The 26,261-nt window shown below is 39.7% G+C and overlaps 1 protein-coding gene across 1 annotated transcript in view; it reads left to right on the top strand.

Annotated features, from left to right (window-relative positions):
* LOC120860224 (programmed cell death 1 ligand 2-like) overlaps window positions 1-7,580 on the top strand; it is a 67,606-nt gene extending 60,026 nt beyond the window's left edge. Inside the window, exon 7 of the mRNA XM_040236006.1 lies at window positions 6,278-7,580. Coding sequence (XP_040091940.1) covers window positions 6,278-6,283 — 6 coding nt within the window. The 3' untranslated portion in view covers window positions 6,284-7,580. The remainder of the gene's footprint in view (window positions 1-6,277) is intronic.
* The last annotated feature ends 18,681 nt before the right edge of the window (window positions 7,581-26,261 follow it).

Raw genomic sequence — 26,261 nt, 5'->3', positions numbered from 1 at the left:
CCTCTTAATCCATTCATCTATTAATGGACACTTAGGTTGCTTCCATGTTTGGCTGTTGTAAATAGTGCTACTGTGAACACTGAGATATGTGTCATACATACATACTTCTGGCAAGACTCTTATTCAAATAATTATTCTTGCTTCCCACCTAAGAAAGGAAGAGCTTGCTGGTTTTGCCTCACTGACCAGTGACTGAAGTGGGGCCTGATTATTGTGAGAGTGCCCAAAAGGGCTCAGTAATTCAAGTAACAGCAGCTCTAGGCTGGGTTTTCCACTCCAGGTTTCTACCCCTAACTTTCTAGAGAACTCTGGGAAAGGTAGTGCCTATTCCTGTTGTTGTGAAAATCCAGACTTCTCAGTCACCCAAGATGGGCCTTCAAGGCCTTAACCTTAATATTATAAAATTAAAACCTCAGATAAAACTAAATGTAGCCAAGGATATGGCCCTTTCCCATCATTCTCCATGGTGAATGTGGTAGTCATTAGTGTTATTTCACACATTTCTAGATCTCTTGCTCTTGTGTACACAATAGGATTGCACTTCTCTATGATTAATTAGGTCATAAATGTGGTCATATGACTTGCTTTGATCAACTAAATGTAAGCATAAGTGATGTGTGTTACTTTGAGATAGAATATATAACAGCTAGCCTGTGCTTTGCTGTATTTTCTGTTTTCATCTGCAACATTCAAGATAGTGATTTCTACATCAGCCTGGGTTTCTGAGTAACAACAAATAACAGGGCGCCTGGCTGACCCTCGGTGGGCATGGAACATGACCAAGAATAAGCCTATATTTATTATATTGAGATTTAAGAGTTGTTTGTTACTGCAGCATAATCTAGTCTAGCCTAACTGGTACAACAGGGAAACAATAGAGCATATGTTGCCATTTAACATTGTGTTTCTGAGGGAAAATGCTTTCTATATAAAAAAGAAAAAAGGATAGTGTCAGAATATATTCATCATATAATTAGTTCTCTATTTCAAAAAGTTTTAATATAACCACCATACCTGCTTTCTCTCCCCAAAATGAAGACATTAAAATACCAAAAAATACACCCCACATTAAACTGCTCATAATCATAAAAAAAAATCCATAATAATTGTCATTGTGTGATGGAACCTCATATTATTTTCTTCATGTTTCCTGAATTTTGTTTGTACTTTAATACATTTTAAAATTCCCCAATGTGTCACTGTTTTAAGTGCCCCAGGGGTGCCTGTTAGATGAAGAAAGGAGTTTTTTAAGGCCTGTTAACCATCCCCTACTCATCTCTCTATATCTCAGTAGTCAGATGCATTATGTAGGGCTCTTCATAGGGTCCTTTTCAGCTTTGGGGAGGGAAACGCTTTTACTCCCTTTCAAGGACATGTATCAGTATCTTAGTTGCCTCTCACAAATTCCTAGCTCAGGCAACTGAGAAGGAATAGACACATGCTGCAGGGATGTAACAGACAAGGTAACTTGCACAAGGTTGTGTTATAACTTAATGATGGAACTCCTAGTCAAGAATTCCTGAATCCTTTTCTGTGGTACACTACCCTTTCCATTTGTGGAAGTTCTCCTTGCAGCTAACTTGACTCACTTATGGGGCTATTCAGGCCCCTGGCTTCTTGTTGTTATGCAGGCAAGCAAGCTGTCAACCAGTATAACTTTAGGAGTGGATTCTGATTGCTAGACATCATATTAAAAAGCAGAGACATTACTTTGCCAACAAAGGTCCATCTAGTCAAAGCTATGGTTTTTCCAGTAGTCATGTCTGAATGTCAGAGTTGGACCATAAAGAAAGCTGAGCACCAAAGAATTGATGCTTTTGAACTGTGGTGTTGGAGAAGACTCTTGAGAGTCCCTTGGACTGCAAGGAAATCAAACCAGTCCATCCTAAAGGAAATCAGTCCTGAATATTCATCAGACAGACTGATGCTGAAGCTGAAGCTCCAATACTTTGGCCACCTGAGGTGAAGAACTGACTCATTTGAAAAGACCCTGATGCTGGGAAAGATGGAAGGCAGGAGGAAAAGGGGATGACAGAGGATGAGATGGCTTGATGGCATCACTGACTCAATGGACATGAGTTTGAGGAAGCTCTGGGTGTTGGTGACCAACAGGGAAGCCTGGCGTGCAGTCCATGGGGTTGCAAAGAATCGGATATGGCTGGTCGACTAGAACTGAATTCTGATACCATAGATATGTATCAGTTCAGTTCAGTTCAGTTCAGTTCAGTCACTCAGTCATGTCCGACTTTTGCAACCCCATGGACTACAGCACACCAGACCTCCCTGTCCATCGCCAACTCCTGGAGCTTCCTCAAACTCATGTCCATTGAGTCAGTGATGCCATCCAACCATCTCATCCTCTGTTTTCACCTTCTCTTGCCTTCCATCTTTCCCAGCATCAGGGTCTTTTCCAGTGAGTCAGTTCGTCGCCTCAGGTGGCCAAAGTACTGGAGCTTCAGCTTCAGCATCAGTCCATCCAATGAATATTCAGGACTGATTTCCTTTAGGATGGACTGGTTGGACCTCCTTGCTGTCCAAAGGACTCTCAGGAGTCTTCTCCAACAGCACAGTTCAAAAACATCAATTCTTCAGCTATCAGCTTTCTTTTTGGTTCAACTCTCACTTCCATACATGATTACTGGAAAAACCAAAGCTTTGACTATATGGGCCTTTGTTGGCAAAGTAATGTCTCTGCTTTTCAATATGCTCTCTAGGTTGGTCATAACTTTTTTTCCAAGAAGCAAGCATCTTTTAATTTCATGGCTACAGTCACCATCTGCAGTGATTTTGGAGCCCAAAAAAATAAAGTCTGTCACTGTTTCCATTGATTCCTCATCTATTTGCCATGAAGTGATGGTATCAGATGCCATGATCTTAGTTTTCTGAATGTTGAGTTTTAAACCAACTTTTTCACTCTTTCACTTTCATCAAGAGGCACTTTAGTTCTTCTTTGCTTTCTGCCATAAGTATGGTGTCATCTGCATATCTGAGGTTATTGATATTTCTCCTGGCAGTCTTGATTGCAGCTTGTGCTTCATTCAGTCCAGCATTTCTCATAATGTACTCTGCATATAAGTTAAATAAGCAGGGTAACATTATACACTGTTGATGTACTCCTTTCTGACTTGGAACCACTCTCTTGTTCCATGTCCAGTTGTAACTGTGTCTTCTTGACCTGCATACAGATTTCTCAGGAGGCAGGTCAAGTGGTCTGGTATTTCCATCTCGTGAAGAATTTTCCACAGTTTGTTGTGATTCACACAGTTAAAGGCTTTGGCATAGCTGATAAAGCAGAAGTAGATGTTTTTCTGGAACTCTCTCCCTTTTTCGATGATCCAACACATGTTGGCAATTTGATCTCTGGTTCCTCTGCCTTTTATAAATCCAGTTTGAACATCTGGAAGTTCATGGTTCATATACTGTTGAAGCCTGGCTTGGAGAGTTTTGAGCATTACTTTGGTAGTGTGTGAGATGAGTGTTATTGTACATTAGTTTGAGCATTCTTTTGCATTGCCTTTCTTTGGGACTGGAATGAAAACTGACCTTTTCCGGTCCCATGGCCCCTGCTGAGTTTTCCAAATTTGCTGGCCTATTGAGTGCAGTACTTTCACAACATCATCTTTTAGGATTTGAAGTTGCTCAACTGGAATTCCATCACCTCCACTAGCTTTGTTCTTAGTGATGCTTCCTAAGGCCTACTTGACTTCACATTCCAGGATGTCTGGCTCTAGGTGAGTGATCACACCATTGTGATTATCTGGGTCATGAAGATCTTTTTTGCATAGTTTTTCTGTGTATTCTTGCCACCTCCTCTTAATAGTGTGTGCTTCTGTTAGGTCCATACCATTTCTGTCCTTTACTGTGCCCATCTTTGCATGAAATGTTCCCTTGGTATCTCTAATTTTCTTGAAGAGATCTCTAGTCTTTTCCATTCTGTTGTTTTCCTCTATTTCTTTGCATTGATCACTAAGGAAGGCTTTCTTATCTCTCCTTGCTATTTTTTGGAACTCTGCATTCAAATGGGTATATCTTTCCTTTTCTCCTTTGCCTTTAGCTTCTCTTCTTTTCACAGCTATTTGTAAGCCCTCATCAGACAATCATTTTGCCTTTTTGCATTTCTTTTTTCTTGGGGATGCTCTTGATCACTGCCTCCTGTACCATGTCACAAACCTCCATCCAAAGTTCTTCAGGAACTCTGTCTATCAGATCTAATCCCTTGAATCTATCTGTCACTTCCAATGTATAATCATAAGGGGTTTGATATATGACATACCTGAATAGTCTAGTGGTTTTCCCTACTTTCTTCAATTTAAGTCTGAATTTGGCTATAACTAGTTCATGATTTTAGCCACAGTCAGCTCCTGGTCTTGTTCTTCTGATGACTGTATAGAGCTTGTTCATCTTTGGCTGCAAAGAATATAATCAATCTGATTTCAGTTTTGACCATCTGGTGATATCCATGTGTAGAGTCTTCTCTTGTGTTGTTGGAAGTGGGTGTTTGCTATGGCCAGATATGTGTTATGCTTCCTTAAAAAAAAGTTATTCTAGTCATCCAAGTAATACTTTATTAGAGCTTCCAGACCTAATAAAGCAGCCTGACTTCTCTACTTTAGAGATCATGAGATTGAGTTTAAGGCATGTTAAGTGACAATTGATGAAATAATGACAAAAAAATTGAAAGATCTTGTGATCCCCAGTATAACACTATTTATTTATGCATTCAGTCTCAAACATGTATTGTGTTTTTATTTGCAAGACTCTGTGTCAGGTAGGCCCTGGGAGAATTTTGAAAATGACTTAAGCACATTAGTCATCTAAGAGTCTTACAAGGAAGTATTAGAGATGAGGGACTCAAAAAACTGCTCTCATTGCCATAGTTTGGGTTAAGATTAAAATATAAGAGGCCAGCTTTCTAAATACCTCTGTATACCTCTTTCTGTATACTTCTGTATACCTCTATATATTTCTGTATACCTTATATTAAAATATGAGGCCAGCTTTCTATGTATACCTATATAGTAATTGGTCCAATATCTTCATTTTGTTTTGTTTTGTTTACTTGATTCTCTTATCTTTCCTCTAAGAACGTCCACCAGAGAACCAACCACAGCTTTGGCATTCTATTATAGCAACATGGACATGTCTCCTTTTCTTTTTCCTATGCCAATGGTTCTAATTTTTTTTCTTCTTTTCTCTTATAACCCTTTATATATATATACACATATATATTCTGAGTAGGAAAAAATTTGAGTTGTCCTCCTACATTCCTCTTTAACTCTCATACTACTATCAAACTCAAGCATATCTGACACCAGATGTGTGGAAGTTTTCCCCACATCAAGCCATTCTCTGCATCACAAGGTGAGTGTCCTACAGTGTCACTCAGTTCTGACACTAACTGGTGACAGCACGAGATTGCACAGTTTAAGGGCTCAGTTCCCGAGTGTTCCCCCTCCACTTCAGATGCCAGTCACACGTTCACCTTTACTTCTGGCCAGTCAGCTATAAATCTGAGGTCCTCATGACCACCTTCTTGGGTTCAACTAATTTGCTAGAGCTGTTCACAGGGCTCAGGAAAATAGTTTACATGTTTTATCAGTTCGTAATAAAAGGATATGATAGCGAATACAGATGGACACTGGTCCCTGCTCTTGCTATCTCAGGGGGCCCAGTATCCTCAGACTGAAGGGGAAAGGGAAGGGAGCAGTTCCAGAAGCCTGGTGAGAACCACAGGAGGAAAGGGCAGACCACAGAGCTGTAGACTTTAAGAGAGAGATAAAACGGACCTGCAGCTTCTCCAGTAGGTGACTGAGGAAGAGATCTCCCAACCTTACTCTCCTATCCCGTGCAATCTCCTCTCTCTCTGAGACTTGAGGGAAAAAATGGAATGGAAACCAGACAAAAGAGAGGCCAGTGATGCAGTCCTAGGACGTGCACAGGCTGAGCAGGGTGGAGGAAAATGCATCTCCAGGAATAAACAGAAATATCTGACACAATGAAAGGTCTGAATAGGGAAGCCCCTTGAACTTTGCTCCAGTATTGCTCAGCTGCCTGCAGCTCAGAGAACAGAGGTGAGAGCTTTTTGCCATCAGTCTGGGGAGAGAAACTAAAGATTTGGACTAGGGCAAATGGTCAAGGGGGTGGAAAGAAAGCTTTAAGCCCTGCTGCCTTTAAGCTTTTTCTTTACTCCAATTTTCTCACTCCAATCAGACTTTGAGAGTTTGTGTATTTTCTAGTCAGAAAAATGATTTTTCTGTTTGTGAACTTTTCTCTCCAGATTTGAACCTGTGGTCTCAGGAGCTGGGGTGACCTGATAGGACATCCTCAAGAAACTTCTAGACTCTGAACAAGAATCCTCTGGCCTGCAGAGCTTGTTGTTTGTACTTTTCAATTGTCTTTGTATAAACCAGCACTTTATTCTGGAGACTGCAGCATGACTAGGCAGCACCCACCACCATGTAACAGAAAGTCAGGCGACTGCGCCTCCACTGATCTGGACTCTCTCCCCAACAGCCCAGGGCTCCACGCACACACTACTGCACTTTAGAAAACAACCACATTGGATCCTGGACCCCGCTGAGGGTCCTCTGGCTCTTTCTTTCTTCCAGACTGGAAACAGAGGGAATTATTTCTCCTTAAGTTTCCAAAGTGGTATCCAGAAGCAGAGACAAGTAGAAGTTTCCAGTTACAGAAATGGACAAAAGATTTCCAGTAGAGTTATTTTTATGTGTAGTTTCCTCTGGATACTGAACAAGCCTATTGAGACTGTGAGTTCACAGACAGGACTTTATACAAAGTCAAGCCATAATTGACATGTTTTATGATTTACAGGAAGCTAGAAAACATCTGAGTTGTTTTAATGAAATGTTTAAGCATTGAAGTACACAGAGTGGTCAACTACAGATTGTGGAGAAAAGCCATTGAGTATTTTTCTGAGATTTAAATCACAAAGCATTGATTTTAACTTGTAATGGCACTGTGTTGAACGGTATTTTAAAAGCAAAAGCAAACTACATCTTTCCTTCAAAAAATCCTCAGAAGCCAATCGTACACATTTTAAGTTTTGTCATACTAATATGCTATTTCTGCAAAAATTTCAGATGAGTAGCTATAATGGTCAAAGCACCAAACTAAGGCTCCTTTCCTAGCCTTCTCTTTGACTTTAAACTTAACCTTTCAGTAGCTCAGTTTCCAGGTCTGTGATAGAGTGATGGTCACTAGCTATGATCTCTGATGGTCAGTACTAGAAATCCTGTGGGACTCCATTATCACGTGTCAAGGAGGAGGGTAACTGGATGTGGTCCATCAGGCTGATCATGTTCAATTTGGTCTGTGTGCTAGGACGTTCAAGGCATTAGCTGACCCATAAACTATCCAAATGTAAACATTATCAAGTATAACAGACGATGAATGCGCTTGAAGCAAACTCTTTTAACTGATGCACAGACTAAGAATAATTTTAGGTTAATGAGAATGAAGGGGGGTGAAAGTGAGTAACAGACAATTATGTAACATCTCAGTTTCTTCTGTTGAAAATCAAAGAATACAATTGAAGAATAAAACTCAGTTCTTCAAAATGTTCCAGATGTTCTGCTTTTGGCTAAGTGGTTTCCTCAGGGCCCATCCAAGTGAGTAAGTTTAATGTTCCATAAGGCCAGTTGGCTCCCATAGGTGTAAAAGCCTTTGCAGCACACTCAATTCCTTCTTCAGAAGGGCAGGGTCCCACGGCTGTCTCTTAGGTCCCATGTGTTGGTCTGTGGCCCTTGCTGAGGAAGGAAGCACCTCCTAATTGTGCAGGAGTCAGAACAGGCAGACCGGACCTTCTGCCCGAGGAAGCAGGTCTGTCCATGTGGGCTGCACATCTCCACTGATACGTGACTGGCATGCTGCATCCTTGGGTGGTAATATTTAATTCTATAGGAACCTGGTGGAATAATGGCTTCTGTCAAAATACCACCATCTTTAGTCCTAGATCAGGGTTCTTTTCTTAAACACCAAGTTGGGACAGGGCTCCCTAGCTCCAGTATCCCAAAATTCAGAGTTCTTTGGGGAAGAAGACCACTAGGCATTGTGTCCTAGTGTGAGAAATGTTCTACACTACAGCCTAACAACCATAATGATTAACATTTACCAAGTACTTCCTACCTGATGTTGTCTAGCATTTTATACATATTATTAAAATAAATTCTCTCAAAACCCTCTAAGAAAGGCACTATTCATGTCTCTATTTTAAAGATAAGGAAACTGAGGCACAAAGAGGTTAAGAAATTTGGTTAAGGCTGCCTGGTTGGCTTGGAAAGGATAGAACTAGAACAGTGGAACCATATTCATTACACCCCACCATGTGTCTTTATTTCCTACTGGATGGGATTTAAGGTGGAATTTTACTGGTTACATACACCCTGTAGTACTTTTTCTGGTCTAGAATTAATTTCACTCTTACTGTTTCCAAAGAGGCACTACAGGAGGTAGAAGACAGGCTCTGATGTCAGAGATTCCAACCCCACCTCAACTGCATATGAATTACACAACTTTGTACATATCATCTGATCTCTAAGCATCAGTTTCCTTATCTAAAAGATGAATACAATCCTCCCTTGGTATCTGCAGGGAACTGGCTCCAGGACCCCCTCGGATACCAAATCTGTGGATGCTCAAGTGCCTTATACAAAATGTTTGTGTAATCTATTCATTTTCTCCCATATACTTTAAATCATCTGCAGATTACTTATAAGACCCAATCAGTGTAAGTGCTTAAGTAAAATAGTTGTAACTACAATATAAATGCTATGTTATAGTTGAACAGCATATTTAAGTTTTGCTTTTTGGAATTTTCTGCAATTCTTTTCTAATATTTTCAATCCTCAGTTGGATGTGGAAACTCAATATGAAGGCCCCGCTGTAATATAAAAAAGACAGTTAGCATCTTCCTTTATCAGGCACTTAGCATGTACGGCACATGGTAAGTACCTGTTAAATGACAAGTACCACTTGTAATCCCCCTATGTACCAGCCACTATTTTTTGCTAAATGGGCAATGTCTGGACACTATTAAGCTAGTCTGTCTGCAGGATATTTCTCCTAAATCCTAACCCTAAGGGAGATGTGAGCTGTGCTCCAAGGATTTCCAGCCAAGGGGTTTTGTCCCCAGGCTCTCCTGTACATGCCACATTCCCCCAGCTAAGTCAAAGAGCTCTCCAATCCTCCAGTATGCCTTGTACTGTCCCCTGCACCCAGAACACCTCTTTTCTGGGGCCTTGATTTGCCTTCACAAAACCCTATGCTTTCTTTAGATACCAGTTCTGCCAGTGAATATTTTCTGGTTTTTTTTTTTTTTTTCCCTACTGAATATGAGCTCTCTTTACTTTGGGTGGAGCATTGTTTTCTTTGTCCCTCTCTGAAACAGTTATCTATTTCCAGTTTTGAATCATGAGGATTTGAGCACATTTTATATCGTCCCCTTAGCTATCTGCTCCTAGAGGGCAGGGAAAGAGTGAGATTTTGTCATTCCTGCAGTATCTTGTATATGAGCGAGGCCTCATGCATGACTGGCTCTGAGACTCATTACAACACTGGACAGAGTGACTACACTTAACATTCTTACTTACCATGACCTTAATATGATTGGCCAGAAAGTTGTACAATGGGAATCCTCAAAGAAGAAGAGCCAAATGAGTTCTAAGTATTTTTTTAAAAAGTCCCTTTTACAAAGAAAGCAAAAACAGCTTTTGGGAGAGTTTGAGGACTTGAGAAGGCCAAACAAGCAAAAATCACCTATGACGCCATCATCCAAACACAGGTATTTTCATTTTTGCTGTTAGCAGTTGCTTTGTCCAGACTTGTACAGCATCTTGGTATAGTTGTTAACATGTCATTTTCTGTCCTTCTTTCAAGTTTGTCATTGTATATAAGTTCACAGATGAGCTTCCCAGGTGGTGCTACTGGTAAAGAACCTGCCTGCAAATGCAGGAGACATAAGAGATGTTCAGTCCCTGGGTCAGGAAGATCCCCCTGAGGGGGGCATGGCTACCCTCTCGAGTATTTTTGCCTGGAGAATCCCGTGAACAGAGGAACCTGGCAGGCTACAGCCCATAGGGTCTCAGAGAGTCAGACATGACTGAAGTGACTGAGCATGCATGAGTAAATCCACAAATATGTTGCTGACTAGGCTTCCTAATTATCATTTTTAATGGATGCATGGGTCACAGATCTATGATGAGCTGGAATTGGGCCCAAACTTTGTTTATCACCTGATCACTCTAAGCCCCTATTTTGACCATTAGATCACAGTAGTATTTGGGGTTCCTAAGGGTTAGTGTGATTTCAGAGCAGTATTTTGGAATCCTTGAAAAGTTTGGGTATTTCCATTTCTCCCAATGCACAGACACTTTAGTAAATGACTATGTCCCTTTACGGATAGCTTGGAGGAAGACCTCCACTACGTATTTGCAGCATTGTTGCACAGTCCATCCTCTTCAACCAGGAGCTTCAGATCTGTGAACTCGTTGGGTCTATGAACTGGGCAAGAAGCTGATTCTTAACTGTGATAAGTCAAATTTCTGTCATATGGGTCAAGTAGTGTTTTGGTAGGCCAGCCACCCACTGCCGCCCCCCGCCTCCCCCTACTCTGAGATCCAGTCATCTCCACTGAAATCGGGAAGCGCATCTCAGTGGCAGCATTATCCAGCATCAACTTTGGCCTACAGAAAACAGCTCCCTGGAGGTATTCAAGATTGCTGGGGCTCCCTCACTAATGCATTTCTCAATACTTTAATGAGGGAAACATCCCTTGGACCCTTTCAAGGTGAGGAAAGACACATAGGTTACATGATAAATTACTCCATTATTCCTATCTCCCTATGCCATTAGAATCCTTTCTATACATTAGTCCAGCAAAATTCTATCAAGTCGATATCATTGAATGTAATGTTGAACATACATTTCTGAGACAAGCAAACTGAGCCACTCCAAGCTGCTCAAACTAATACATTTGTTTTACCTAGTTTTGCTATATAACAAAACTTAGTGGCTTATGTTTATCATATGTTTTTATGATTTTGTAGATTAGCAATTTGGGTTGGGCTCAACTGGGGCATTTCTTCCTTACATGTCAGCTGGGCTCATTCATGTGTTTGCAGTCAGTCTGGCAGTTTGACAGATTGGCTGAAAGATGCTGGTCTCAGCTGGTCTTACATGTCTTGGAGTTGCTGCCGATTGCTAGTGGGCCATGTGTCTCCAGCAGGTTAGTCAGGCTTCATCAACATGGAATCTGGTCCAGAACAAGAAAAAAGAAGGCAAGCCCAACATGCAAGGGCTTGACAGGTTTCTGTTCGCATCACATTTGTTCCAGCCTCATTGGCCAAAGCAAGTCAGACAGCTATGCCAAAGACCACTGTGGAAGGGGTTACATAAGGGCACAATATACAGAGTGGCATGATTCTCTGGGGGCTATTATTTTAACAGTTTACCATAGCATTAAGTCCAAAAATCTATGGAAAGTGTATTATATCAGGGCTACCTAAATTAAGCCCCAACCCAATGTTCCGTTTGTTCACCTTGGTCTGATACCTTAGAATCCACCCTCTGTTATATTAGATATGTTTATTCTAATATAAATTTAACCAAATCTTGTTATTCTTTTGGAGTATAACCCTCTTCCTCCTGAACAAGACTGTGCCCTTCTCTCCCTAAGCAGGCTGGGATCTGACTCCAGATAAAAGATTGAAGGCCATGAAAGTTGGGAGCAAAGGAGTTTAAAATGAATAGGGATCTCCATGCAAGGCAACTCCTCCATATATAATCATTACAGGTTTTCAAGCAAAGGAAGTATCATCAAATAGGAAATAGAGGCTTATTCAAAGGAAACTCAGCGATACTTGGGAGATTCAAGATTCTCAGCTTCATCCAAGTCCACTCAAATGTTTCCATTCCTCAGAGTCCTATGCCTTCCAAATACTGCCTAAACTTTGACATGTGAGATTTGGCCAGTCTGTGGATGCTTAGTTTGGATCTGAATGTTTTAGATATATCTCCTATATGTAGAGGGAATAAGAGATACTCTTAGGGGCATCCTTAGGAGCCCTCTGATGCCCTGAAGATGATTTGAGTTGAAAGATATGAGCTTGTAATTTTTTCCTGCAAGCACAATATCACCATCAGGAGTAGCCATCTCACCTTACATTCCTTATAGTCATCTTCTCTACCATAATGATCACATACAGCAGTTACTTTATCTCCAAAAGCCAGCTGACCAGTGGCATTAAACCTGAGAAGAACAGATGATGATCTCATCTGTCATCAATAAATCATGATGTCATCACATTCCACAAATTACTACTTCCCATCATCCATTGGTGAAGAGCTTAGCTCTGAGTGCAAAGCAAATGAATCCAGATTCCTGGTTTGAAAGTCTGTTTCCTGAAACCACTCCTAGTATCAAATACTGTATCAGCCAGGGTTCACTCAGAAAAACAGTATATTTAATATAAGGAATTGGTTATAAAAATATTAGAAGGCAGAAAGAGTAAAAAGTGATACCAAGGAAACCCAGATATTAGAAGTGAATAGAACAGTTCCCTTTTTGCTGTCTACTGCTACGACACATTCAGGAACTAGAAATAGGAAGGAATTCTCCCGTTCCCACATTCCAGTCCCTAAGGCTTCCCATTTATTAAACAGGAAGTCAGCTGGCAAAGAAGGCTGGTAAAGGAGGTTTGCTGAATCAGAGCCCTACCACCAGCAGGTCAGAGTAGAGGAAGGTCGGCTTAGAACCAAGAACAGTTCAAAGGATCTCATTGCTGGATCAAAACTTATCTGGGTAAAGGAGATGTATTCCTTGTGAGAGGAAAAATACAGAGATGATGAATTCCAATTGAACTGTAGGACAAGGAACTTGCTTAAACTTTGTGACATTTCACCACATAACAACATCCTATTATGTATTTCTTGATTCAGTCAGTTCAGTTCAGTGGCTCAGTCGTGTCTGACTCTTTGCGACCCCATAGACTGCAACACACCAGGCCTCCCTGTCCATCACCAACTCTCGGAGTTTACTCAGACTCATGTCCATTGAGTCAGTGATGCCATCCAACCATCTCAGCCTCTGTTGTCCCCTTCTCCTCCTGCCTTCAATCTTTCCCAGCATCAGGGTCTTTTCCAGTGAGTCAGCTCTTCACATCAGGTGGCCAAAGTATTGGAGTTTCAGCTTCAACATCAGTCCTTCCAATGAATATTCAGGACTGATTTCCTTTAGGATGGACTGGTTAGATTTCCTTGCAGGCCAAGGGACTCTCAAGAGTCTTCTCCAATACCACAGTTCAAAAGCATCAATTCTTCGGCGCTCAGCTTTCTTTATAGTCCAACTCTCACATCTATCTATACATGACTACTGGAAAAACCATTTCTTGATTAATTGAGTAAAAAAATAACAACTAGGAACTGCTTTGGCCATGAGTATAGAACAAAATTAACTTATTTTAACATGCACTTTGCAGAAGAAGTTATATCACTTGGTGGCAAGCAAAAGAATATCCAATGCAAACTGGCTTAAATTAAAAAGCAGAATGTGTCAGCTTTTGTTAACTGAAGAGTCAAAGATGCCGCCAAAGGTACAGTTGGGCAGAGGTGTCTAACAGTATCTTCTGTATCTCTGTCGAAGTTCTCTCCACTATCTCTTCGTTCTGTTGCCTTTCTGTTGACTCTACATTTGAAAATCATCTCCCTTTGTGATCACAAGGTGGTTGCAGTAGTTATTAAACCTTCCATGTTCAAATCTACACACACACACAAAGCCATTTTGCCAGCTTTTGCAGCAATTCATATATTAACTCTAGACAAGTTTATGTCATGTGCCCTCTCCTAAACCTATCACTAGAAGAAAAAGAATATGTGACTGATGTCTTTTGGAGCTCCACTCAACTGTTGTTGTTGTTGAGTGACTAAGTCATGTCTGACTCTTTGTGATCCCATGGATTGCTGCAGCACACCAGGCTCTTCTGTTCTCCACAATCTCCCAGAGTTTGCTCAGATTCATGTCCACTGAGTCAGTGATGCTATCTAACTGTCTCATCTTCTGCCACCTCCTTCTCCTTTGGCCTTTGATCTTTCCCAGCATCAGGGTCTTTTTCAATGAGTTAGCTCTTTGAATCAAATGGCCAAAGTATTGGAGCTTCAGCATCAGTCCTTTCAATGAATATTCAGGATTAACTTCCTTTAGGATTGACTGGTTTGATCTCTTTGCAGTTCAAGGGACTCTCAAGAGTCTTCTCCAGCACCACAATTAGAAAGTATCAATTTTTTGAAGTTCAGCCTTCCTTATGGTTCAACCCTCATATCTATACATGACTACTGGAAAAATGAAAGCTTTGACTATCTGGACATTTGTCAGCAAAATGATGTCTCGGCTTTTTAATATGCTATCTGGGTTTGTCATAGCTTTCCTTCCAAGGAGCAAGCATCTTTCCATTTCATGGCCTCAGTCACCATCCACAGTGATTTGGGAGCCCAAGAAAATAATATCTGTCACTGCTTCCACGTTTTCCCCATCTATTTGGCATGAAATGATGGGACTGGATGCCATGATCTTAGTTTTTTGAATGTTGAGTATAAAGCCAGCTTCTTCAGTCTCCTCTTTCACTTTCATCAAAAGGATCTTTAGTTCCTCTTTACTTTCTGCCACTAGAGTAGTATCATCTGCGTACCTGAGGTTGTTAATATTTCTCCCAACAATCTTGATTCCAGCTTGTGATTCATTCAGCCCAGGTTTTTGCATGATGTTTTCTGCATATAAGTTAAATAAGTAGAGTGACAATATACAGCCTTGACATACTCCTTTCCCAGTTTTGAACCAGTCAGTCATTCCACCTCTAATTCTAACTTGCCAATTGACTCACATACAAGTTTCTCAGGAGACAGGTAAAGTGATTTTGTATTCCCATTTCTTTAAGAACTTTTTACAGTTTGTTGTGATCCACACAGTCAAGGGCTTTGGTGTAATCAATGAAGCAGAAGTAGATATTTTTCTAGAACTCCCTTGCTTTCCCCATGATCTAACGAATGTTGGCAATTTGATCTCTGGTTCCTCTGTCTCTTCAAAACCTTCCTTGTACATCTGGAAATTCTTGGTTCACATACTGTTAAAGCCTAGCTTGAAGGATTTTGAGTATAACTTTGCTGGCATGTGAAATGAGCACAATTATAATGTAGTTTGAACATTCTTTGGCATTGCCCTTTTTTTCCACTCAGTACCTGTGAACTGAAAGTGTGGAGTATGGTAGGACCCCAAATTATAAATGGATGCTGGAGAGGAAAACCAATGTTTGCCAGCAAAGCCAGTTATTTAATCAGTCAGCAGTTTATGAGCTCTTACTATCCACAAGGCTCTGGTGATTTAAGATGGCTAAATTATGGTCTTTGTCACTCACCACTAGGCTGAGAAGACAAAGATAAATGTAACCCAGATATCTGCCAGATGTTGGGATAGATGGATAAGAATCTTGGTGATGTCATTTGTGCTGAGATGTTGGAGGCCCCAGATGTTTCTGTGGGCCTCTCCTAGAATATATAGCACAAGATGTCAGAAGCCTATTCTAATAAAAGTATTGCTCTCACATAACACCCTGAGGAAAAATACTTCCAAAATATCATATTTTTGGTCATCCTGCCTTTTCTGATGATGTACTTCTTACCTCTGTGGCATTTCAGTTCACTTCAGTTCAGTTGCTCAGTCATGTCTGACTCTTTGTGACACCATGAACTGCAGCACGCCAGGCCTCCCTGTCCATCACCAACTCATGGAGTTCACTCAAATTCATGTCCATTGAGTCAGTGATGCCATCCAGCCATCTCATCCCTTGTCGTCCCCTTCTCCCCTTGCCCCTAATCCCTCCCAGCCTCAGAGTCTTTTCCAATGAGTCAACTCTTCACATGAGGTGGCCAAAGTACTGGAGTTTCAGATTTAGCATCATTCCTTCCAAAGAACAGCCAGGACTGATCTCCTTTGGAACGGACTGGTTGGATCTCCTTGCTGTCCAAGGGATTCTCAAGAGTCTTCTCCAACACCACAGTTCAAAAGCATCAATTTTTGGCACTCAGCTTTCTTCACAATCCAACTCTCACATCCATACATGACTACTGGAAAAACCATAGCTTTGACAAGACAGGCCTTTGTTGACAAAGTAATGTCTCTGCTTTTGAATATGCTATCTAGGTTGGTCATAACTTTCCTTCCAAGGAGTAAGCATCTTTTAATTTCATAGCTGCAATCACCATCTGCAGTGATTTTGGAGCCCCCAAAAGTAAAGTCTGGCACTATTTCCACTGTTTCCCCATCTATTTGCCATGAAGTGATGGGACCAGATGCCATGATCTTTGTTTTCTGAATGTTGAGCTTTAAGCCAACTTTTTCACTCTCCTCTTTCACTTTCATCAAGAGGTTTTTGACTTCCTCTTCACTTTCTGCCATAAGGGTGGTGTCATCTGCATATCTGAGGTTATTGAGATTTCTCCCGGCAATCTTGATTCCAGCTTGTGCTTCTTCCAGCCCAACGTTTCTCATGATGTACTCTGCATATAAGTTAAAGAAGCAGGGTGGCAATATACAGCCTTGACGTACTCCTTTCCTATTTGGAACCAGTCTGTTGTTCCACGTCCAGTTCTAACTGTTGCTTCCTGACCTACATATAGGTTTCTCAAGAGGCAGGTCAGGTGGTCTGGTATTCCCATCTCTTTCAGAATATTTCACAGTTTATTGTGATCCACACAGTCAAAGGCTTTGGCATAGTCAATAAAGCAGAAATAGATGTTTTCCTGGAACTCTCTTGCTTTTTTGATGACCCAGTGGATGTTGGCAATTTGATCTCTAGTTCCTCTGCCTTTTCTAAAACCAGCTTGAACATCTGGAAGTTCACAGTTCACATATGGCATTTAGATGTGTTAAAGTGTGGGGGAGGGTTTGGACTATACATTATTTCTTTTGTTGAGTTTGAAACAATAGATAACCAATGTTATAGTGTCAGTAGCCATCATGAGGTTAATTGTTTATCATTGTAGCTAACTTTCATACCATGTGCCAGACATAGTTCTAAAGGCTTTACATGTATCACATTATTTAACCTTTGCAGTTTAATGAAACCGAGGCTATTCTCGTCTCCATTTTACATGTAAGCCAAGTAAAGTCCACAATAAAAGCTCACAGCACATAGCAGAACAAGACCTCAAGATTCTGCAGGTCACCCTTGGTCCTAGGGCGTGTAATACAGTCAAGCTTACACCACATGGTACTTTGTAATTACATATGTGTTTGGTTTTCTCCAAAAGCCTGCATCATACCTAGGAATAGGAGCTGGATGTTTATTCATTTACAAAGTCCTAGAATCCAAACCCAAACGCAATACCACTTCAGTATTCTTGCCTTGAGAATCCCATGAACAGTATGAAAAGAGAATAAGATAGAACACTGAAACATAAACTCCCCAGGTCTGGAGGTGCCCGATATGCTACTGAAGAACTGTGGAGAAATAACTGAGGAAAGAATGAAGTTCAGTTCAATTCACTTCAATCACTCAGTCATGTTCAACACTTTGTGACCCCATGGACTGCAGCACGCCAGGCTTCCCTGTCCATCACCAACTCCCAGAGTTTACTCAAACTCATGTCCATTGAGTCGGTTATGCCATCCAACCATCTCATCCTCTGTCTTCCCCTGCTCCTCCCTTCTTCAATCCTTCCCAGCATCAATGTCTTTTCAAATGAGTCAGCTCTTCACCTCAGGTGGCCAAAGTACTGGAGTTCCAACTTCAGCATCAATCCTTCCAATGAATATTCAGAATTGCTTTCCTTTAGGATGGACTGGTTGGATCTCCTCGCAGTCCAAGGGACCCTCAAGAGTCTTCTCCAACACCACAGTTCAAAACCATCAATTCTTCGGCACTCAGCTTTCTTTATAGTCCAACTCTCACATCCATACATGAATATTGGAAAAACTATAGCTTTGACTAGATAGACCTTTGTTGGCAAAGTAATGTCTCTGCTCTTTAATATGCTGTCTAGGTTGGTAATAACTTTTCTTCCAAGGAGCAAGCATCTTTTAATTTCATGGCTGAAGTGACCATCTGCAGTGATTTGGGAGCCCCCCAAAATAAAGTCACTGTTTCCATTGATTCCTCATCTATTTGCCATGAAGTGATGGGGCCAGATGCCATGATCTTAGTTTTCTGAATGCTGAGTTTTAAGTCAACTTTTTCACTCTCCTCTTTCACTTTCATCAAGAGGCTCTTTAGTTCTTCTTCACTTTCTGCCATAAGTGTGGTGTCATCTGCATATGAGGTTATTGATATTTCTCCCAGCAATCTTGATTCCAGCTGTTGCTTCATCCATCCCAGCGTTTTTCATAATGTACTCTGCATATGAGTTAAATAAGCAGGGTGACAATATACAACATTGATGTACTCTTTCCTGATTTGGAATCAGTCTGTTGTTCCATGTCCAGTTCTAACTGTTGCTTCCTGAACTGCATACTGATTTCTCAGGAGGCAGGTCAGGCGATCTGGTATTCCCATCTCTTTCAGAATTTTTCACGGTTTATTGTGATCCACACAGTCAAAGGCTTTGACATAGTCAATAAAGCAGAAGCAGATGTTTTTCTGGAACTCTCTTGCTCTTTCAATGATCCAATGGATGTTGGCAACTTGATCTCTGGTTCCTCTGCCTTTTCTATTTTTAAAATTTATTTATTTATTTTAATTGGAGGCTAATTACTTTACACTATTGTAGTGGTTTTTGCCATACATTGACATGAATCAGCCATGGGTGTACATGTGTCCCCCATCCTGAGCCCCCTTCCCAACTCCTTCCCCATCCCATCCCTCAGGGTCATCCCTGTGCACAGGTTTTGAGTGTCCTGTTTCATGCATCAAGGTTGGACTGGTGATCTATTTCACATATGGTAATACACATGTTTCAATGTATTCTCTCAAATCATCCCACCCTCACCTTCTCCCAACAAGTCCAAAAGTCTGTTATTTACACCTGTGTCTCTTTTGCTGTCTCACATATAGGGTCATGGTTACCATCTTTCTAAACTGCATATATATGCTGTAATATACTGTATTGGTGGGTTTTTTTTTTTTTCTGACTTACTTCACTCTGTATAATAGGCTTCAGTTTCAACCATCTCATTAGAACTGGTTCAAATGTGTTCTTTTAAAAAGCTGAGTAGTATTTCATTGTGTATATGTACCATAGCTTTCTTATCCATTCATCTGCTAATGGACATCTAGGTTGCTTCCATGTCCTAGCTATTGTAAACTGTGCTGTGATGAACATTGGGGTACATGTGTCTCTTTCCATTCTGGCTTCTTTGGTGTGTATGCCCAGCAGTGAGATTGCTAAGTCATACAGCAGTTCTGTTTCCAGTTTTTTAAGAAATATCTACACTGTTCTCCATAATGGCTGTACTAGTCTGCATTCCCACCAACAGTGAGAGGGTTCCCTTTTCTCCCCACCTCTCCAGCATTTATTGTTTGGAGACTTTTCAATAGCAGTCATTCTGACTGGCCTGTGATGGTACCTCATTTGAATTTCTCTGATAATGAGTGATCTTGAGCATCTTTTCATGAGTTTGTTAGCCATCTGTATGTCTTCTTTGAAGAAATGTCTGTTTAGTTCTTTGGCCCATTTTTTGATTGGGTCACTTATTTTTTTGGTATTGAGCTTCATGAGCTTCTTGTATATTTTTGAGACTAATCCTTTGTCAGTTGCTTATTTGCTATTATTTTTCCCATTCTGAAGACTGTCTTTTCATCTTGCTTATATTTTCCTTCATTGTGAAAAAGCTTTTATGTTTAATTAGGTTGATTTGTTTATTTTTGCTTTTATTTCCATTACTCTGGGAGATGGGTCATAAAGGATTCTCCTGTGATTTATGTCAGAGAGAGTTTTGCCTTTGTTTTCCTCTAGGAGTTTTATAGTTTCTGGCCTTACATTTAGATCTTTAATCCATTTTGAGTTTATTTTTTTGTATGGTGTTAGAAAGTGTTCTAGTTTCATTCTTTTACAAGTGTCTGACCAATTTTCCCAGCACCACTTGTTAAAGAGATTGTCTTTTCTCCATTGTATATTTTTGCCTCTTTTATCAAAGATAAAGTGTCTATAGGTGTGTGGATTTATCTCCGGGCTTGCTATTTTGTTCCATTGGTCTATATTTCTGTCTTTGTGCCAGTACCATACTGTCTTGATGACTGTAGCTTTGTAGTATAGTCTGAAGTCAGGCAGGTTGATTCCTCCAGTTCCATTCTTCTTTCTCAAGATTGCTTTGGCTATTAAGGCTTTTTGTATTTCCATACAAATTGTGAGATTATTTGTTCTAGTTATGTGAAAAATACCATTGATAGCTTGATAGGGATTGCATTGAATCTATAGATTGCTTTGGGTAGTATACTCATTTTCACTATATTGATTCTTCTGATCCATGAACATGGTATATTTCTCCATCTATTTGTGTCATCTTTGATTTCTTTCATCAGTGTTTTATAGTTTTTTATATATAGGTCTTTTGTTTCTTTAGGTAGATTTATTCCTAAGTATTTTATTCTTTTTGTTGCAATGGTGAGTGGAATTGTTTCCTTAATTTCCTTTTCTGTTTTCTCATTGTTAATGTATAGGAATGCAAGGGATTTCTGTGTGTTAATTTTATATCCTGCAACTTTACTAATATTCATTTATTAGCTCTAGTAATTTTCTGGTGGTGTCTTTAGGGTTTTCTATGTAAAGGATCATGTCATCGCAAACAGTGAGAGTTTTACTTCTTCTTTTCCAATCTGGATTCCTTTATTTCTTTTTCTTCTCTGATTGCTGTGGCTAAAACTTCCAAAACTATTTTGAATAGTAGTGATGAAAGCAGGCACCCTTGTCTTGTTCCTGACTTTAGGGGAAATGCTTTCAATTTTTCACCATTGAGGATAATGCTTGCTGTGGGTTTATCATATATGGCTTTTATTATTTTGAGGTATGTTCTTTCTATGCCTGCCTACTGGAGGATTTTTATTATAAATGGATGTTGAATTTTCTCAAAGGCTTTCTCTGCTCTATTGAAATAATCATATGGTTTTTATATTTTAATTTGTTAATGTTGTGTATCACTTTGATTTGCGGATATTGAAGAATCCTTGCATCCCTGATGTAAAGCCCACTTGGTCATGATGTATGATCTTTTTAATATGTTGTTGGATTCTGTTTGCTAGAATTTTGTTGAAGATTTTTACATCTATGTTCATCAGTGAATTGGCCTGTATCTTTTTTGTGGCATCTCTGTCTGGTTTTGGTATTAGGGCAAAAAAAATTCAGCAGGTAAAGGAATATGATAAATGCCCACCAAACCAAACAAAAGAGGAGAAGATAGGGAGTCTGTCTGAAAAAGAATTCAGAATAATGATAGTAAAGGTGATCCAAAATCTCAAAAACAAAATGGAGTTATAGATAAATGGACTAGAGGCAAGGATTGAGAAGATGCAAGAAATGTTTAACAAGGAATTGAAGAAATTTTTTTAAGTCAATCAATAATGAATAATGCAATAATGGAGATCAAAAGCACTCTGGAGGAAACCAACAGTAGAATAACTGAGGCAGAAGATAGGATATGTGAGGTGGAAGATAGAATGGTGGAAGTAAATGAAGCAGAATGGAAAAAGGTAAAGGAATTTTAAAAAATGAGTACAACCTCAGAGACCTTTGGGACAATGTTAAGTGCCCCAACATTCGAATCATAGGAATTCCAGAAGAAGAAGACAAAAAGAAAGGCATGGGAAACTACTTGAGACAATAGTTGAAAACTTCCTTAAAATGGGGAAGGAAATAGTCACCCAAGTCCAAGAAACCCAGAGAGTCCCAAACAGGATAAACCCAAGGTGAAACACCCCAAGGCACATATTAATCAAATTAATGAAGATCAAACACAGAGAGCAAATATTAAAAGCAGCAAGGGAAAAACAACAAATAACACACAAGAGGATCCCCATAAGGATAACAGCTGATCTTTCAATAGAAACTCTTCAGGCCAGAAAGGAATGGCAAGACATACTTAAAGTAATGAAAGAGAGAAACCTACAGCCCAGATTACTATACCCAGCAAGGATCTCATTCAAATATGAAGGAGAAATCAAAAGCTTTACAGACAAGCAGAAGCTCAGAGAACTGAGCAAGACCAAACCAGCTCTTCAACAAATGCTAAAAGATCTTCTCTAGACAGGAAACATAGAAAAGGTTTATAAACTCAAACCCAAAACAATAAAGTAAATGGCAATGGGATCATACTTATCAATAATTACCTTAAATGTAAATCAATTCAATGCCCCAACCATAGACAAAGACTGGCTGAATGGATACAGGTCTTGTTTCTGTATCAGCATTCATTATGCTGTCTACAAGAGACCTACCTCAAACCAAGGGACACATACAGACTTAAAGTGAAAGGCTGGAAAAAAGATATTTCATGCAAATGGAGACCAAAAGAAAGAAGGAGTAGCAATACTCATATCAGATAAAATAGACTTTGAAATGAAGGCTGTGAAAAGAGACAAAGAAGGACACTACGTAATGATCAAAGGATCAATCCAAGAAGAAGATATGACAATTATAAGTATATATGCATCCAGCTTAAGAACACCACAATATATAAGGTAAGTGCTAACAAGTAGGAAAGGGGAACTTAACAGTAACATAATATAGTGGGATACTTTAATACCCCACTCACACCTATGGATAGATCAACCAAACAGAAAATTAGAAAGGAAACACAAACTTTAAATGATACAATGGACCAGTTAGATCTAATTGATATCTATAGAATGTTTCACCCCCAAACTATGAATTTCACCTTTTTCTCAAATGCACATGGAACATTCTCCAGGATAGACCACATCCTGAGCCATAAATCTAGCCTTTGTAAATTCAAAAAAATTTAAATCATTTGAAGCCTCTTTTCTCATCACAGTGCAGTAAGATTAGATGTCAACTACAGGGAAAAAAACTATTAAAAATACAAACATATGGAGGCTAAACAACACACTTCTGAATAACCAACAAATCACAGGAGAAATTTTTAAAAAGTCAAAAAAAGAAATCAAAATATGCATGGAAACAAATGAAAATGAAAACACAACAACCCAAAACCTATGGGATTCAGTAAAAGCAGTGCCAAGGGGAAGGTTCATAGCAATACAAGCTTATCTCAAGAAGCAAGAGAAAACTCAAGTAAATAACCTAACTTTCCACCTAAAGCAACTAGAAAAAGAAGAAATGAAGAAACCCAGAAGTAGTAGAAGGAAAGAAATCATAAAAATTAGGGCAGAAATAAAAGAAACAAAAGAGACTATAGCAAAAATCAACAAAACTAAAAGCTGGTTCTTTGAGAAGATAAATAAAACAGACAAGCCATTAGCCAGACTCATCAAGAAAAAAAGGAGAAGAATCAAATAACAAAATTAGAAATGAAAATGGAGAAATCACAACAGACAACACAGAAATACAAAGGATCATAAAGACTACTATTAGCAACTATATGCCAATAAAATGGACAACTTGGAAGAAATGGACGAATCCTTAGGAAAGTATAACCTTCCAAAACTGAACCAGGAAGAAACAGAAAATCTTAACAGACCCATCATAAGTACGGAAATTGAAACTGTAATAAAAAATCTTCCAACAAACAAAGCCCAGGACCAGATGGCTTCACAGGTGAATTCTACCAAAAACTTAGAGGAGAGACAACACCTATCCTACTCAAACTCTTTCAGAAAATTGCAGAGGAAGGCAAACTGCCAAACTCATTCTATGAGGTCACCATCACCCTAACACCAAAATCAGACAGAGATGCCTTTTCTAAATCCAGCTTAAACTTCCGGAAGTTCATGGTTCACGTACCGTTGAAGCCTGGCTTGGAGAATTCTGAGCATTACTTTACTAGTGTGTGAGATGAGTACAATCGTGCCATAGTTTGAGCATTCTTTGGCATTGCCTTTCTTTGGAATTGAAATGAAAACTAACCTTTTCCAGTCCGATGGCCATGGCTGAGTTTTCCAAATTTGCTGGCATATTGAGTGCAGCACTTTCACAACATCATCTTTCAGGATTTGACATGGCTCAGCTGGAATTCCATCACCTCCTCTAGCTTTCTTCATAGTGATGCTTCCTAAGGCCCACTTGACTTTGCATTCAGGGATGTCTGGATCTAGGTGAGTGATCATACCATCCTGATTATCTGGGTCATGAACATCTTCTTTGTATAGTTCTGTGTATTCTTGCCACCTCTTCTTAATATCTTGTGCTTCTGATAGGTCCATACCATTTCTATTCTTTATTGTCCCCATCTTTGCATGAAATGTTCCCTTGGTATCTGTAATTTTCTTGAAGAGATCTCTAGTCTTTTCCATTCTATTGTTTTCCTCTATTTCTTTGCACTGATCACTGAGGAAGGCTTTCTTATCTTTCCTTGCTATTCTTTCCAACTCTACATTCAGATGCTTATATCTTTCCTTTTCTCCTTTGTTTTTTGCTTCTCTTCTTGTTTCAGCTATTTGTAAGGCCTCCTCAGACAACCATTTTGATATTTTACACTTCTTTTTCTTGGGGATGGTCTCAATCCCTGTCTCTTGTACAATGTCATGAACCTCCATCCATAGTTCTTCAGGCACTCTGTCTATCATATCTAATCCCTTGAATCTATTTGTCACTTCCACTGTATAATTGTAACAGATTTGATTTAGGTCATACCTGAATGATCTAGTGGTTTTCCCTACTTTCTTCTATTCAAGTCTTAATTTGGCAATAAGGAATTCGTGATCTGAGCCACAGTCACCTCCTGGTCTTGTTTTTGCTGAATGTATAGAGCTTCTCCATCTTTGGCTACAAAGAAAGATGCAGCCAAAGATGGAGAAAGAATGAAGTTATGGAGAGAAAGCAAAAACAACACCCAGTTGCGGATGTGACTCGTGATGAAAGTAAAGTCTGATTCTCTAAAGGACAATATTGCATAGGAACCTGGCATCAGCATAAATTGGAACTGGTCAAACAGGAGATGGTGGGACTGAACATCGACATTTTAGGAATCAGTGAACTAAAATGGAAAGGAATGAGTGAATTTAACTCAAATGACCATTATATCTACTACTGTGGGCAAAAATCCCTTAGAAGAAATGGAGTAGCCCTCCTGGTCAACAAAAGAGTCCAAAGGGCAATTCTTGGGTGCAATCTCAAAAACAACAGAATGATCTCTGTTCGTTTCCAAGGAAACCATTTAATATCACAGTAATCCAAGTCTATGCCCCCAACAAGTAATGCTGAAGAGCCTGAAGTTGAATGGTTCTATGAATACCTATAAGACCTTCTAGAACTAACACCCTCAAAAAAATTTCCTTTTCATTATAAGGGACTAGAATGCAAAAGTAGGAAGTCAAGAGATACCTGTGGTAACAGGCAAGTTTGGCCTTGGAGTACAGAATGAAGCAGCACAAAGGCTAAGAGAGTTTTGCCAAGAGAATGCACTGGTCATAGCAAACACCCTCTTCCAACAACACAAGAGAAGACTCTACATGTGGACATTACTAGATGGTCAATCTTGAAATCAGAATGATTATATTCTTTGCAGCCAAAGATGGAGAAGTTCTATACAGTCAGCATAAACAAGACCGGGAGCTGACTGTGGCTCAGATCATGAGCTCCTTATTGCCAAATTCAGACTTAAATTGAAGAAAGGGAAAACCATTAGACCATTCAGGTATGATCTAAATCAAATCCCTTATGATTATACAGTGGAAGTGACAAACAAATTCAAGGGATAGATCTGATAGAGTGCCTGAAGAACTATGGATGGATGTTCGTGACATGGTGCAGGAGGCATTGATCAAGACCATCCCCAAGAAAAAGAAATGCAAAAAGGCAAAATGGTTGTCTGTGGAGGCCTTACAAATAGCTGTGAAAAGAAGAGAAGCAAAAGGCAAAGGAGAAAAGGAAAGGCATACCCGTTTTGAATGCAGAGTTTGAAAGAATAGCAAGGAAAGATAAGAAAGCCTTCCTCAGTGATCAGTGCAAAGAAATAGAGGAAAACAACAGAATGGGAAAGACTAGAGATCTCTTCAAGAAAATTACAGATACCAAGGGAACATTTCACACAAAGATGGGCACAATAAAGGACAGAAATTGTATTGATCTAAAAGAAGCGCACGCTATTAAGAGGAGGTGGCAAGAATACACAGAAGAACTATACAAAA

The sequence above is a fragment of the Oryx dammah genome, unplaced genomic scaffold (assembly GCF_014754425.2).
Source record: "Oryx dammah isolate SB20612 unplaced genomic scaffold, SCBI_Odam_1.1 HiC_scaffold_11050, whole genome shotgun sequence".
Classification (NCBI taxonomy): Eukaryota; Metazoa; Chordata; class Mammalia; order Artiodactyla; family Bovidae; genus Oryx; species Oryx dammah.
The sequence above is the reverse complement of the archived record's forward strand: the minus strand, read 5'-3'. Positions and strand labels throughout refer to the sequence as shown.